This window comes from Bombina bombina, chromosome 3, assembly GCF_027579735.1.
Source record: "Bombina bombina isolate aBomBom1 chromosome 3, aBomBom1.pri, whole genome shotgun sequence".
Classification (NCBI taxonomy): domain Eukaryota; kingdom Metazoa; phylum Chordata; class Amphibia; order Anura; family Bombinatoridae; genus Bombina; species Bombina bombina.
In genome coordinates, this window is record NC_069501.1 from 394,884,139 (window position 1) to 394,901,825 (window position 17,687).

The 17,687-nt window shown below is 37.5% G+C and overlaps 1 protein-coding gene across 1 annotated transcript in view; it reads right to left on the reverse strand.

The window, feature by feature from the left end:
* Nucleotides 1-17,687, reverse strand: part of LOC128653336 (bile acid receptor) — a 162,422-nt gene that overhangs the window by 32,386 nt on the left and 112,349 nt on the right. Inside the window, exons 3-6 of the mRNA XM_053706555.1 lie at nt 16,474-16,836; nt 13,125-13,265; nt 9,124-9,263; nt 8,031-8,135 (exon numbers count right to left, since the gene is read on the reverse strand). Coding sequence (XP_053562530.1) covers nt 8,031-8,135; nt 9,124-9,263; nt 13,125-13,265; nt 16,474-16,836 — 749 coding nt within the window. The remainder of the gene's footprint in view (nt 1-8,030; nt 8,136-9,123; nt 9,264-13,124; nt 13,266-16,473; nt 16,837-17,687) is intronic.

Genomic DNA, 17,687 nt, shown 5'->3' on the forward strand with positions numbered 1-17,687 from the left:
ACTCAACACACAGCCATTAATGTCTAAACCGATGGCAACAAAAGCGAGTACACCCTAAGTGGAAATGTCCAAATTGGGCCCAAAGTGTCAATATTTTGTGTGGCCACCATTAATTTGCAGCACTGCCTTAACCCTCTTGGGCATGGAGTTCACCAGAGCTTCACAGGTTGCCACTGTAGTCCTATTCCACTCCTCCATGATGACATCACAGAGCGCTTCCCCACCTTCCGTTTGAGGATGCCCCATATATGCTTAATAGGGTTTAGGTCTGGAGACATGCTTGGCCAGTCCATCACCTTTACCCTCAGCTTCTTTAGCAAGGCAGTGGTCGTCTTGGACGTGTGTTTAGGTTCGTTATCATGTTAGAATACTTCCCTGCGGTCCAGTCTCCGAAGGGAGGGGAAAATGCTCTGCTTCAATATATCACAGTACATGTTGGCATTCATGGTTCCCTCAATGAACTGAAGCTCCCCAGTGCCGGCAGCACTCATGCAGGCCCAGACCAGGACACTCCCACCACCATGCTTGACTGTAGGCAAGACACACTTGTCTTTGTCCCTTTACCTGGTTGCCGCCACACACACTTGACACCATCTGAACCAAATACGTGTATCTTGGTCTCATCGGACCACAGGACATGGTTTCAGTAATCCATGTCCTTAGTCTGCTTGTCTTCACCAAACTGTTTGCAGGCTTTCTTGTGCATCATCTTTAGAAGTGGCTTCCTTCTGGGACGACATCCATGCAGACCAATTTGATGCAGTGTGCAGCGTATGATTTGAGCGCTGACAGGCTGACCCCACCCACCCTCCAACCTCCGCAGCAATGCTGGCAACACTCATACGTCTATTTCCCAAAGACGACCTCTGGATATGATGCTGAGCACGTGCACTCAACTTCTTTGGTCGACCATGGCGAGGCATGTACTGAGTGGAACCTGTCCTGTGAAACCGCTGTATGGTCTTGCCCACTGTGCTGCAGCTCAGTTTCAGGGTCTTGGCAATCTTCTTATAGCCTAGGCAATCTTTATGTAGAGAAACAATTCTTTTTTTCAGATCATCAGATAGTTCTTTTCCATGAGGTGCCATGTTGAACTTCCAGTGACCAGTATGAGAGAGTGTGAGAGCGATAGCACCAAATTTAACACACCTTTTCCCCATTCACACCTGAGACCTTGTAACACTAACGAGTCACATGACACCGGGGAGGGAAAATGGCTAATTGGGCCCAATTTGGAAATTTCCACTTAGTAGTGTACTCACTTTTGTTGCCAACGGTTTAGACATTAATGGCTGTGTGTTGAGTTAGTTTGAGGGGACACTGTTATACAGGCTGTACACTCACTACTTTACATTGTAGCAAAGTGTCATTTCTTCAGTGTTGTCACATGAAAAGATATAATAAAATATTTACAAAAATGTGAGGGGTGTACTGTATATATAATCACGCCCTACATTTTGTAGTAACTGCATTTGTCAAAGCAGAGGTTTACATCAGACGAAAGTACCAAAAGTTCTATACTATGTAGTTTAAAGTAGCTAAGGACATAACCATATATGATAGAATATTTGAAATCTAAAATGGAATCTCTGTTTTATGTGTTAAAAACACTTAAAAAATATTTAGACATGAAATACTATGTAAAATAAATTAGTCAGTTAAAAACGTACCACAATGTTGCTCTCACATAAGTGGTTTAGGATCATTAACTATACTTAGTTTTGACAAACAAAAACAAACAAGTAAAAAAAGAAATCAGAGAAACATTTAAAACCTATACATTCATGAACAAAAGGAAGTATACAGTATAAGGTACATAATTTTAAAGAGATATAAATCCAGAATAATTACTGCATATGCACTTGCAGCATATATGAGTACCCACCAATCCCCAGCCCTGTGCAGATGATAGACACATAATTATAGGTAAGCGATAGTGAACTAAGAAACTGTTGTAGATCATTTTCTTATAGCAGCTATTACAATCGCCTGAATTCAAACTTCTTTGACCCCAAAAGTAGGAAATCAAAAGCTTTTATTGTAGCAATGGAGTGTGTGTTATTGGGCTCCAGTAGACATCATAGTCTATAAGGAGTAGTTATTGAAATTGATTTAGTTACCATATTCAGAACCATCAAAAGACATCTTTGCATTAGAGACCAATACTACAATAGCTGCTGTACAATTACCCAATGACACTCAAATGATGAAACTCAAGCTTAAAACCCACTGAAAACTAAATGATTCTAGGAGATAATAACATGGCATTGTTTAAGAGATGACATAGGGTCTCATGATCAAAACTTCTCTGGCATGGAGAGAAATCTCGCCAAATCTTTGGGGGCTATTTTGTGCATTATTTTGCAATGTAGGTGTTTCTCCTTCATATACAGAACTTCACTTAGAGAGATAAACAACTCTCAAGATAAAAAAAATGGCTTTTTAAAACTCTTTGAGGGCCCTTGCGGTATTAGCAAGACGTATTAGATCATCTCACCAGAGAAGAGAGGTTTAGATCATCATCAGGCCATAAGACTTGCCCATCTCCATGACATACAGCTAGTTAGTGCATATCGCACCCTGCTTGTCAAGTAAATCTTTGATAATGATGACCAGAAGTGTTTACACTACTACCAGCAATGGGCAACAGCCAACCCTAACACTAAAAGCTGCCATCTTCACTCTAAAAACTGATTAAAGCGGAGGACTTCCGGTGGGTGGTGTTTCAAGATGGTCGCAAGTCTGAGAGGCTCTGCTTAAAAACCAGCATTTCATCCTTATATCAGGATCAATTCATCGCCATCCTATTATCCCTTAACAGATTATGCTGTTCGGGAACCTTTGAGGATCAAGAAAAACATCTCTTGGCCCCCGGGACGACAGAAAGTTATAAAGACGGAGAAGTATTGCTACAGGCTGTACAAAGCAGAGAGGGGATAGGAATAAGTATGGATATCTTCCCCGCTGAGACAACACTTCGAAACAAAGACTTGTTAATCTCTTTAAAAGACCTATTCCTACCAATGTTCGATAAACTAGAATCTGCACTGAAAGAGTTACTGGCTAAAACTCGAGTTGAGAATCCCTTACGCTCTTCCTCAAAATGGCGCCAAATTCCAGCAGAGCCACTTCATGTTAATTTCAGTGGGTCTCTTGAGAAGCATCAACCAGCTCAACAGGAGAGATCACAGGAGCGGCCGATGTGGATGCAGTTACATAACTTAACTTTAATGGATCTCTGCTGCACAGCAATCATTAAGGAAAAAGCTATCAAAGATGGAGTGCCGTTTGCCATGTCGGCTGGCAATACATCTATGTTACAGTGGGACTCTGGCACTAACTCTTACTCCCATCAGATCCTGAACAGCACAATCCCTCATGCTCTGTGCCAGCAGCATGGCAAACTATCAATCGGAGGATTGCGACTGCTGTCGACTCAACTGCTGCACATATCTGAAACTGAACCATTTGCAGAGACTGACAACCTAAACTCATTGAAGGAGGACAAGATACAATACATTTGCAGCACAAAGGGACTCCTGTTGCGGGATCTACTTACCTCATCGCCACTGCCCTCCAGGCTCTCTAGACCGTATGCTATGAACTTACTGGGAGCTACAGCTGCACGGCTACATAGGAGAGGCATTGGCTGAGTTATTTAGTCTGCATTAGAAAAGGGCCTGCTGCTCTCCTTATGTTTGTCGATATTCTAGAGCAGTGTTTTTCAACCAGTGTGCCATGGCACACTAGTGTGCCGTGAGAGATCCTCAGGTGTGCCACGGCAGACTGACAACAGTGTGACATATTTTTTAAACTTTGCTTGTTTTTTTACTCCCAGTGCAGGGGTAGTTTGTAGGAGGCATGGCATAACAGCACAATACATACAGTATGTGTGTGTTTGTGTGTATGTGTATATATATATGCTGTATTAGGCTACAATGTGTGATTTTTTTACATTTTGGGATGGTGGTGTGCCACAGGATTTTTTAATGTAAAAAAGTGTGCCACGGCAAAAAAAAGGTTAAAAATCACTGTTCTAGAGTGCTTATGTTTTTTTCTAATCGGTCCGTATAGCTCACACATCATACATAACAGGCTGACATGTTAATGGTGCTACTATCGCAAGCATGCAGTTTCGATTCTCCCTCTTTTTGTTTTTGTGTTTGTTTTCCTCTTTTTTAATTTCAGGGCTAAATCATTTATTAACATGCAGTTGCATCTCACTATTTGAATGTGTGTGGGTTCCTTTTTGTGTGGGGATGTTGCAGAGGGTCTCTGTTGGCTGATTTGTGGAGCTGCCGGACCACTCCTAGCACAGTAGCATGGTGATTTTGTCACTGCTCTACTGGTAGAGCTGACTGCAATCTGTTTTGTTGTGTTGTTTGGCTGTGCCACGGAACTGTGCAATGGGGACGATTTATAAATCTAGGTACATAAATTTTGAGGAAAAGAGAGAGAAAACACGGGTTTCTACTTTCCAAGGTGAACAGATTGTTAATCTATGAGGACCTCTAGTGGTTACTGTTGTATTGCATTTCAATATAAAGTGAAAGTCCAGTTCTTGAGTAAAGTGAAACGATCTAGCAGCAACTTATTCTAAGAATGTGCTCTTCCTGACATATGCATGAAAACAAATGTGCTTCACCACTTTCTAGGTATCTACTTTCTTTTTCTTACTTTGTTTCTGTTACAATACCTCAGTGCAAGCAACATCTTTAGAAGGATTGTTCACAGTTCAGTGATCCCCCAGACAATGAGTTTAGTTATAACTATGTTTTCTCTTGTTTTTATTTGTGTTTTTTACTGTTTTTACTAGTACTTACTCTCCTTATTGTAGTGGTATGTTTTGTTCTGTCACACTGTACACATATAGAAAAAAATAATACTGTAATACCCCCACATATAGCTAAATTTCACACATTTTAGGAATAAATGCCTATTTTTATTAATCCATGCCTCATTCTACTAAAGACCATGTTGTATCAGATCTGGAAATATTGTCATACCCTCTCATCCTTATAAAATCAAATTACCAGTAACAGCCTTACCTAGAAACAAATTGCAACATGGGTAATGTTCTTTCTGCAATTTTCTGTACTAGAAATATCTAAGTAATACCCTTTTGATGCTGAATAAATGTATTTTTTATTTTTATTTTTTTTATTTACCCCACTATAAAAGTATGGCATACGCTAATACTTGTGCATCCCTCTGGAATCATCCCACAGCCAATACTTATGCAATTATATAACAAATGTTCCCTACATTAATATAGATCTAATTGGCTTGAAATATGAACACCAAAGAACACCTCTCCTGCTATATACACATAAGAGGCTTGGAAATATTGTAGAAATCACATAATGGTTAACTCTTAGAGATTTAATGGTACTGCGCAGGCTTCTTGAACAATATGCATAGGATATCCCATAGATCGGTCACCCTAGATAACAAATATTATCATAGTAGAATTTAGACGATATTGTACCCGCTTATCATATCCAGTACTAGCACTTATTTAAACATGTGTGTTACTTACTCCTCTAAACACTGTAAGTTATGATACTATGCCCTGCATGGCGCAATGACATGCAACTGGTATAATTGTATACATTGTTGGTTATAAATAAAAGTTTAAAATATATTGTGAGGGGATAGTGTTAGACAGTGTATCCATTTATTACTTTCTTTACATGAGACCTTGCCATATTATTGTTTCCCTTAATTGCTCAGTGGTCTAAGTTAGTTATTAGGCTATACACGAAAGAATTCAGTCTAAGACTGAAAAGAAGTGTACTTACATAGCACTCAACAACCGATTGATATGTATTGTGAAGAATACTAGCATGAATGTGAAAAGTGTGAATGTCTGGTTCGAAATAATAAAACTTAACCTTTATTTATAGGTATTTAAAAACAAATATAACACTAATATGACCCTAATAATTAAAAACACAGTCGCGGTGTCAGGGTTGTGGGCAGGGAACACAGTGGTACAGATATGGACACTACACCAACAGATTGAACAGTGAATGGTCACAGGACCAAACACTATAAGGCTATAGATAAAAAATAATCTCCTAAGGTAGGGTAAGGTTATAACAGTATAATAGGTAATCGGCTGTATTAAGCATTAACAAAATGATGTCAGAAGAAACTGTCATACAACAGCCACACAATATAGTTGAAATATAAGGTAAATCAATTTATTCAGGTGGGTATATAACTTCCCCGTAAAATGATCAGGGCCTTCTTTTATGTGCTTATAAAATATTGGTTAATACCACTATGTACCATAAATACACAATTACTTGGAACGTAATCACTAGATTTATAAAATAAGATTTATTATTGCACAATTTTTTCTCTCACTGGAGTGGTAGTCAGTGTGTTTCACTTGTGTAAATATTGAGTATTGATTTATATAATTATTTATCTGTTATTGCCACGTTATACTTAGGAGAGTGATAAGGAATTGGCATGAAGTAATCATATGATCAATAATTATTGGGGTATGAAAAATTATACCCTAGATTCTATATGCCAATATTATTATAGTAGATTTTTATATAGTTGCCCCTTGTTGAGGAAGTGAACGGAAGGTAAGTCTGACTAACAATTTATGATGAGTTTGGAATCACCAAATTAATATACAACTATAATATGCAGCAGCTTACTCGTTCTAGTATGTCACCATTAGCCTTAAATTGTAATTCTCTTCTACTAGGGAGAGTCATATGTGTGTTCTCAATAAAATTGCTTAATTATTAGGGTCATATTAGTGTTATATTTGTTTTTAAATACCTATAAATAAAGGTTAAGTTTTATTATTTCGAACCAGACATTCACACTTTTCACATTCATGCTAGTATTCTTCACAATACATATCAATCGGTTGTTGAGTGCTATGTAAGTACACTTCTTTTCAGTCTTAGACTGAATTCTTTCGTGTATAGTATTTCTGTCAGTGTACAGCACCCGCCCTATTAGATATATAAGTGTACATACTCCAGCCCATTCAGTAGGCTCAATGTACTTTAACTTTAACTTAGTAGTGCCATTGTTTGTTTCTTTCTTGTTAGTTATTAGGGTATGTATGTAGTATATGTCTTTAATGACTAGTACATATAGCGTTATAGATTTTTAAACACCTTTTTGACTTGGAGATATATCTCAATGGTTTTGTTGTATTAATGTTATATACCACTAGGGGGCTGAAGGTCTCCGTTGAAACAGCGTGCGGCCTCTCAATCATGTCCCTGCACTATGATGCGCCTTCTGTGAGCCGGAGCAATGAGGGTGGCGAGAATACACGCTGGATACATGCAGGCATACAGCCTCAGGGCATTGATGGTAAATTGCCACTATTTTACTATCTCGCTTCTTGTTAGTTCTGTAAGTTGGTTATTGGACTTGCTTTATTTTGCCTTATTTTGTTTTGATTAACTGTCTGGTTTGTTACTTGAATCCCCATAAAGTCATACGGGTGTCTGATTCATGTTTGCATATATTTTTGACATAGGATGTGACATACTACAAGCCTTAAAAGCCATCTATGTCTGTTTATTTTTTGGCGTGTTTTGCTTAGTATAGTAACACGAAGGACTGCTAGGTATATTGTTATATATTGTTACATAGGTGCTTATCACACTATCCCACATATTTGATGTAGGTCTTATTAATTACACATTGGTTTATCTCACAATGACATATAGTAGAATATGCACTTTATTCATGTATATTGTTAATATGCTCTGATATTACCATTGCTTTTCATTTATTGACACTGTTTGTTTGGAATCATTGCCATGACTACGGTTTTGGCGCACTTTTAATTTCACTGGGAGGGGCCTATATGGTTTAAATAGACTCCTGTGTTTTGTGTTTGCTTGTCTGAGGAAGGGGAGTGTGTCCCCGAAACGTCACGCTTGTTTTCTATTAAAAGTACACTTGTAAAAACTTATTAAAGCTAAATGGCATGATTTAGAGTAAAACTATACAAACTGAAATAGATAACTTGAAATCCTTACAAGCAATCGGTGATCATCTAGTGGGACTCCATGATTTTCATGGGCATCTACTATATGTTCAATTAGCTTACATTCTTCAGGTGTGAGTTCCAGTCGAGGAGTGACCTAAGCAAGGAATATGAAGAAATTAAACAAAAAAAATGTCTTGCAGTTTCTTATTAATTAATCTAGGATTGATTAGTGCAAGTTTCAAACTATTTTTTTACACTCTGTCTGCATACACTTTTAAATCAGGCAGAACTTTTTATTATGTATGATGTGGGACATTATAGTGATGGTAAATCCTAGCATTTAAAAAACTCTAGGATTTACCATTACTAAAAATACAGGCCACCTTCATTCATCAGATTATTATTTTTTTAATAAGGTGATGTTTCCACCTCTTAGCAAATAGCCATGCGGGCCAATTGGCATTATGCTGTAGGCCTGCACAGCTATTGGCTAAGAGGTGGATATGTCACCTCAATGAAAAAATCAACAGTGCCGTGGGCTGCCAGAGCCGCTAGTGTTTAAGGTACATTTTCATCCATTTTTTATTTTTTTTTAAATTGATGAATGAATGTGGCCTTTATTTTTAGTGATGGTAAATCCTAGCGTTTTTGAAATGCTGGGATTTATCATCACTTTAACCCCTTGATTGTCAAACGTGGCTGCAAAGTGTGTTAGAATAAAATAAGAAAAACTGTATAAAATAAAGATTAATGCACAAAAGTATTTCTCTAATCAACTCTAATTAGAAGTGGATCTGAAATATTAATAGCCTGTATATATGTGTTTATTTTCTCTGTTGGTTGCTTTCATTAGTCTTTCTAACATTCCTAAAGATTTGCTGCATCTGCAATAATGATAATATAATAATTAATAATATAATAATTAATTAAATCCTTAAAAACAGATATTTATATCTGACTTGTTTGGTTTGTAGAGCCAAAGCAAAATTGTCAGGATATGGAATTTGCACTATTGAATCTTTTTTAACTGTATCAATGTTTTATAATCAGTCATTATATATTTGCTGTCTTATTGTACTATTTCTTACACAAGCAAGAATGGCATATAGTGATAGATCTAAATAGCTAAAGATAGTTCTTACCTTAGCTAATTTTGTAGTGGATGACACATGTCTACTGTCACTTGCGTCATCTTCAACTTTCACACTACAAAAGATGGAGCCGGTTTGCTTACAGTTTTTTCGGAGCCTCTTTGATTTGCATTGTACTTCAGTTAACAAGCCTGATAGATGATGCAGAGAGAAAAAAAATCAATAAATAATGTAAATCATAATATATAAACAATAAGGGAAATATGTATTCATTGTATTGTATTGATGTAATCAAGTGAAATAAAAAGAGTGTATCATGTCTGTAAAATACAAGTGTTATTTTATTAAAGGAGCATAATGCTTTAGAGCTTGGTTTCTCAACAGGCGGCCGCCCCGGATACATCTGGCTAAAATTTACTGGGTTTTGAGGTCACTTGGGTTTAGAACCACTGCTTTAGAGCCTTTTCTTCTTGCACTATTGCTTGCCTATATCTATGTATTTAGCGTGGTAAAGCCATTCGTTAATTTATAGAAACGCAGGGGAATTGGAAAGCCAACAAAATTATTAGTTAAAGTCTACACCTTAATCATCATTATCAATATTCATTTTAAAATAACTTTTTTACCATTCTTGCTGCATGATATAGAAAAGGTGCAGGAGACTATTTGCAGTTTTTATCTAAGGTAAGACTTTAAGATGACTAAGGTGTAGGCTGTCCCTTTAAAGGGACATGAAAGCCAAAATCTTTCTTTAATGATTCAGATACAGCATGCATTTGAAAACAACTTTCTAATTTACTTCTTTTATCTAATTTGTACATGGTTGTATATATATATATATATATATATATATATATATATACACACACACAGTGCAGAAAGAAAAGGCACTCACCGGGTCTTGAATAGGAGACAAAATCTATTTGAAGAGATAAAAGAGATTTTGTCTACTATTTAAGACCTGGTGAGTGCCTTTTCTTTCTGCACTGTGTATATTAATTTTAAAGTGCACCCCGGGCAGAAGTATGATATTTGAATTACTGAGAGTGCTGTACCGCCAATGACTGTCTATATATATATATATATATATATATATATATATATATATATATATATATATATATATATATATATATATAACCTGTTCATTGGCTCACCTAATGTGCTCAGCTAGCTCCAAATACTCCATTGTTGCTCCTTCAACAAAGGGTACCAAGAGAATGAAGAAAATTTGATAGTAGAAATAAATTGGAAAGTTATTTAAAATCATATGCTCTATCTGGATTATGAAAGAAAAAATAGTTTTCATGTCCCTTTAAATTACTGGAAAAGTGGATAAAATATTGTATGTAATTTATTGTAAAGTTTTTACTACACATCATTAAATATTTTATATTACATTCTCATGTGTTTAATATCTGTTTAACTATGTGTTTAACGACTTTGTAATAGTTAAACACAGTTACAGGCAAGCAACAGTGCAATAAGACAATTATCTTATGCATAAGAGCTTTATCATATTTCATATGTGTGCTCAATCTAGAAACTAACATAGTCCCCTCTTCTTACAGCTATGCAAATTGATTTTCAGATTTTATCAAATTTGAGACCCTTCCATAGTGGCCGTTACAGAAACTTTTTTATGGGTAAGGGGCAAAGACTCCAGGGTTTAGTCGCAGTTATTCCAATAGTGTGGAGAAGGTGAGTGGAGGAGTAGTTACAGGTGTTCCATGGGCTGGGTCAGGGCAGGAGGAGGTGGAGTTGCAATTGTTCTAAAAGGCAGAGCTAGGTGGTCCTTGGGTGTAGCTAGGCAGTTGTGGGACGAGGCCTGCCTAAAAGGACAAGGGCAGGGAGTAATTTTTTATCTTTTTACCATCCTCCTCAGCCCAGTAGGAGTGCAAAATAGAATTCTGGGGCTGCACTTTTTGCCACTGCCCTTCCAATCTCAAAATTCCTCTTTTTTTGCCTATGTTTTTAACATTTTTGTTTTTTCACTTCACTCCTTTTAACCAGCGAAATATATTCAGCCCCATTTATGATGCTTCTTAACCTGTCTCCAACCCTTGCTCTTGGGCAATTAGTTGCACAAGAGCAGGGAGAGGGATTGCACAACAGCATTCTCAAACAATGTATTCTGCCAGCAATGCTTGCAATGATCTTGAGCCCACAGATTCCCTGCCTGTGATCTCATAGCTTTATAAATGTGGGCCTTTGTATTGAGACACCTCACTAACTGTGTTCCAATCAGATTAGAAATTACAGTTTGTACAGGCTTCCACATGCTTTTTGGATTTATCTAGTTAGACAGCCTTGATCCATTAAAAATCCACATGTGTTTTGCTCCTCTGTTGGCAGGGCATCTTTTTTATAAATGAACATAATTGTTCTTGGCTAACTCTTAGTTTATTATTATTGTCTATTTGTAAAGCAATACCAAATTACAAACAGCTGAGAATATAATATAGGGGATACATAAAGAGGGGTATACAATGCCAGTCTCTCATGTTAACTGAATACGCATACATATAAAAAATAAAAATAACAAATTTCTCCAAATAGCTCACAATCTACAAATTGAAGAGTGGGGAAACATTTGGGGGCTGATTTATCACGGCCCGAATGGGGCCGTATACCCGTTTCCGCGTGAGCCTTCAGGCTTGCTGGAAACAGGAGTTAAGAAGCAGCGGTCTTAAGACCTCTGCTCCTTAACTCATATGCCTCCTCTGAGGCTGCAGACAGCAATCTATCCGATCATGTACGATTGGGTTGATTGACACCCCCTGCTTGCGCCAGATTGGCCGCGAATTTGCAGGGGCGGCATTGCACAAGCAGTTCACCAGAACTGCTTGTGCAATGTTAAATGCAGACAGCGTATGATGTCGGCATTCAGCAATGTCTGACGGACATGATCCGCTACAGCCGATCATGCCCGCCAGGCATTGATAAATCAGCCCCATGGTGTGTATATTTTGTTTTCATGAAGTTATGTAAAATCCATGTGAAAAACTTGGGCAAAGTCTTTTCTTACAGTTTATCCGATTCCAAATAAAAGAAATTAATCTTTTCTGAATCTCATAAATGTAATCTTGATGGCTTAAATAATTTTAACAATGGCAGTTTTAATGGATTGGAATGGAATAGAAAAATAAACTAAAAGCCATTTGAGTTAAATTCAAGGTTTTTATAAAGAAACATTTATTGCAATAGATCACATTAAGAAGCAACTTATGCTCACATTTAATAACCTCAGTGAAAATGAGAAAGGTTCAGTTGCCCTGCTAAATAATATAAATTCATCCTTCTGGATGCAATTGTGGATTACCGAGTAAATATTGGGCTAGATTACAAATGGAGCGGTATTTAGTTATGGTAAATCGTAGCGTTTGTTATATGCTTGGATTTGCCATCACTTTAAACTGTGATGGTAAACTTTAACTTATCAACTGCCATATATGTCATCTTTGCCATTAAAAAGTATATGTATACCTTTTTATGTTTTAATCCATCTGTTAAAAGGGTTAAATTTGTTCATATAGTAATACTTATATTGCAATGTTATGCTGGCCCACTTATGACAATTCCAGTGAACATTCAATCAACATGTGTGTCATTTGACAATCCCAATGTCCAGCCCCTTTAAAGCCATTAGAAAGCCCATGTAGAGAGTGGGTGTGACTGCTCTATACATCACAGCCCAGCCAAAAGAGGAAATGAAGTGGGGCGGAGGAAAAGACAATACCAATTAGGATTATAATTCTTTTATAATAAAATATATCTACACAAAAAACTATGTGGTTTTACTTGCAAACTTATATATTTTTCATTGCAACATTCTTATAGTCTGAAATTTACCATCACTTTAAGATGTATATTTAGTAAATAATCTATCACGAAATCCAAAATGAAGAGGAATCTGTTTATATATTCTAACTATTTAGAGAAGGATTTTGATTTTTTCATCATCATTGTAAGCAATATACTTTAGCCTTTTACAAATGTATGGCTATTCATCTAGAAGAGTGCTGTTAGTATTACTGTATATACTGACTTACATTCTGCAAGCATTCCCACAGCCTTGCACTTTTTCAACCGACACTCCTGACATTTCCTCCGCATGTACATGTCCATCTCGCAGTGCCCACCATTTTTACACCTATACACAGCATTCTTGGTTATGCTACGTCTGAAGAAACCTAAAAGAAACATTCACAATTTAGGTGAAACATAGTAATATCGTCCAGGGCAGAACAACCTAATGAAATTAAGGTAAGACTTTAAAAAAAACCTTTTTTTTATATTTCATTCAATATTGTTTTCATATATTTAAAAAAAAAAAAAAATTAAATATATATATATATATATATATATATATATATACAGTATATATATATATATATATATACACACAACCCAATGCAATGTTTACTGAAAGATACAAAACACAGCACAACCTTTTATTCAGTGCACGTTTTATTCAACACAAAACAGGAGTGAATCTGCCATACTCCTAGCGGCACTCTGAACACATGATGGAATAAGATCTACACTGACCGAATACAAAAGAAGTTTCTCCATAATAGGATTGGATTTCACACACACAAATTAAAAGCAGGAGGTGAAAACATTTATAAACAGACATTTATTTTGTATACTTGCGTCATAATACAGGGGACTGTTGCAAGGAATTATATATACAGCAAAAGGGGTATTAAATTAGCCATAGAAATTTCATTCCAGGAGGCCGATTTAACAACAGCCGAATGGCCTCTAATCCCCTGTTTCCACGTGAACCTTCAGGCTCGCCGGAAACAGGAGTTAAGAAGCAGTGGTCTTAAGACCGCTGCCTCTTAACTCATACGCCTCCTCTGAGGCTTTGGTCTGCAATCCGCCCGATCGTGTACAATGGAGTTGATTGACACCCCCGATTTGCTGCGAATCTGCAAGGGGCGGCATTGCATAAGCAGTTCACCAGAACTGCTTGTGCAATGTTAAATGCAGACAGCGTATGCTTTCGGCATTCAGCTATGTCTGGCGGGCATGATCTGCTACAGCGGATTATGTCCACCAGACATTGATAAATCAGCCCCTAGGGCTCAACATCCTATAAAGACAGCTGTTTTTACATTTTATTATTAATACTCCATAGGTTTTTATTGCACATATATTTTTATATCAAGTATATTCACACTTTTTATAATTTTCCAGAACTTTTTTTAAGAAGGGTTAGTCCATCATATCTAGAGCGCTTAGTACCCAACATACAACTATCCAGTGTTTACAGGGGAGTAATTTGGGGACCAGTTTGTGACAGCTCAGTGCTTTTTTTGTTGTTGCTTTTTTCAGTTAAATGTTTTATTGATTTAAATGTCATAGATACATTGTCAAATGCATAACATTTTCAACAAGGAAATAGGCCTTGTTAAGTCTCAATAGGTCTAGAGTTTGAATCTGGGTTTCTAACACGCCAGATTGACGTGAGTTCCCGGGTGTAAATCCAGTTTGGAGCGGCCTTTTCCTTATAAGCAGAGTAAATTTACTTCAAACTACATTTTTAAACAAGGTGAATAAATACAATAATTTACCATGGTACACTTTCTATTACAGAAATGTAGGGTAACCATTATCCATTTTGTGCAGTTGATGTATCCTCTCTTTTTGTGTTATTGTATAGTATCGTATTATCTCATATCGTGTCTCTTTGTTCCCAAATGTATAAAACGCCTGAAATAAAGTCTTGTTTACCTACAAAAGTGTAATGTAGTTTTTCTAACTCTAGAATATGGTCCATTTCTTTTAACCGCATGGTATAAGTAGGGGGGTCGGATTTTTCCACAGTCTTGGTATGAGTCATCTTGCACAATTCAGCATACAATAGAGCAGTTTTTTACGATATAGACAGGGGATGGGGGGAGTGTTGTTCAATAATACTATAGTAGGGGAGAGGTTAATAGAGGATTCTAAAGTTGTATTTATATAGTTGTTAATTTTTTCCCCAGTAGTCTTTGATAAGGGGACAGGACCACCAGATGTGTGATAGTGTACCTGTCCCGCCACAATCTCTCCAGCAAAGTGAAGATGAGTTGGGGGAATTTGCTGTTTGGGCGATGAGGGGTGAGATACCACCTGGAAAGAAGTTTGTAGTTAGATTCAGCTATTATTAGGGAGAAGGATGATTTTTTGGTTACACTAAAGGGCCTATTTATGAAATGCCTGTCGGACATGATCCGACATTGCGAATCATGTCCGACAGATCTCGCTGAATGCGGAGAGCAATACGCTCTCCAAATTCAACATTGCACCAGCAGCTCTTGTGAACTGCTGGTGCAACGCCGCCCCCTGCAGAATCGCGGCCAATAGCAGGCGGGTGTCAATCAACCCGATCATATTTGATCAGGTTGAATTGCGGCGATCTCTGTCCACCTCAGAGCAGGAGGACAGGTTATGGAGCAGCATTCTTTAGACCGCTGCTTCATAACTGCTGTTTCTGGCGAGCCTAAAGGCTCACCAGAAACACGGTCCCTCAAGCTCCATACGGAGCTTGATAAATAGGCCCCACAAGATGTGATTCCATTGGGTATCTGTTAGTGAGATATTAAGTTATTTTTCCCATTTTACAATATAAGCTGGTCTATTAGTGGGAAAGAAACCTTGTACGAGTTTGTTAATAATTGATATATGGGATTTAGACATTGCGGGAATAGTACACAATAATTCAAAGGGTTTGCGTGGTCTAGTCAGTCCGGTTTTGTGGGGGCAGTGTAGGATGGCATGTCTCGCCTGGGGGTATGGAAACCATTTGTGAAAGGGAGCTCAGTGCTTTTTTATATGCCCCCACAAACATAAAAGGAGATTTTACTGGATAAAATAAATGCCCTATTTCATTGGTGCATTTTTTATTTTTAAACAAATTATCTTTTTCTCTTTATCAAAATAGTTAAAACATCTAGTCAAAACTGCATTCCTGGACAGATAGCTTGATAGGGTTTAGCAAGTTTAGTTTAGTTTGATGAGCAAACTGCATGTTAAGAAGCAGCTGTCGAATGATATAAAGCAGAATCCTACCTCAAACATGAGGACAGGTTCTCTAGCTGGGAACCTAGACCTCCTGCAGCTTGATAAATTGGACAATAATAAAATAAAAAAACAGTAATGCTTGAAAAGTTTGGTTGAATTGTGACTATTACTGTAGGTAAGTGAATAAAGAAATACTTGTCTACTTTACATATTGAGACATTCCACCCTAGCGATGGGCTAGTACATTTTATCATATCATGCAGAGGATTTCTCATTAATATTTTTTGCAATTTGCCTTAATACATAAATATATTTGTAAATTGTATAATAATAAGTGATCTATGCTTTTCACCATTATAAAGTATGATTTTACAACCATAGACTCACCTTTACATCCTTCACAGGTTAGTGCATTGTAATGATACCCAGAAGCCTTATCTCCACACACCACACATAGTTCTTCATGCCCTTTCATTCGGATGGTGGAGTGGTTTAGCCTGGGACGCTTCATAACAGGATACACATCCTCTACAGTATGGGTCACCGCACTGGGTGATTTGCTCAATTCACAAGTGCTTAAGACATACTGTCCATCACCATAAGCTGGCTCCAAGTTGTAAGCACTGTAGTGGCATTGTGAAGATGGGGATTGCAACATAGGGGAATATGGCATATTTGGATACTGACAACATGTTGTTGCTTGATAGTCTGAATCTGGCAGTTGATAATTGATATGTTCTGGCAGGACATCTGGGATTTAGAGGAAAAATGTAAGTTGAAGCATAAACGTTAACAAAGCAAATAAATAAATACAATGAAAAACAAAGACTCTCATATATTATATTTATTACACTTTAATTGGTTAACAAACAATCACCTAGATTACGAGTTTTGCGTTAGAGGCTGTGCGGTGCTAACGAGCAGTTTATGCTCACCGCTCACTTACAGACAGCGCTGGTATTACAGGTTTTTACAAACCAGACAAGAAGTGAGCGTTGAGCATAATTTTGCTCATTACTGCACTCCAATACCAGCGCTGCTTACGTTAGTGGTGAGCTGGTGTAATGTGCTCGTGCACGATTTCCTCATAGAAATCAACGGGGAGAGCCGGCTGAAAAAAGGTCTAATACCTGCAAAAAAGCAGCATAAAACTCCTTAACGCAGCCCTATTGATTACTATGGGGAAATAAAATTTATGTTTACACCTAAAACCCTAACATGAACCCTGAGTCTAAACACCCCTAATCTTACACTTATTAACCCCTAATCTGCCACCCCCGACATCACCGACACCTACATTATAATTATTAACCCCTACTCTGCCGCTCTGGACACCGCCGCCACCTACATTATACTTATGAACCCCTAATCTGCTGCCCCCAACATCGCCAACACCTACTTTATATTTATTAACCCCCTAATCTGCCGCCCCCAATGTCGCCGCAACCTACCTACACTTTTTAACCCTTAATCTGCCGTCGCCGCCACTATAATAAACATATTAACCCCTAAACCGCCACACTCCCGCCTCGCATACATTAGTTAAATATTATTAACCCCTAAACTGCCAGCCCTAACATCGCTGACACCTACCTACATTT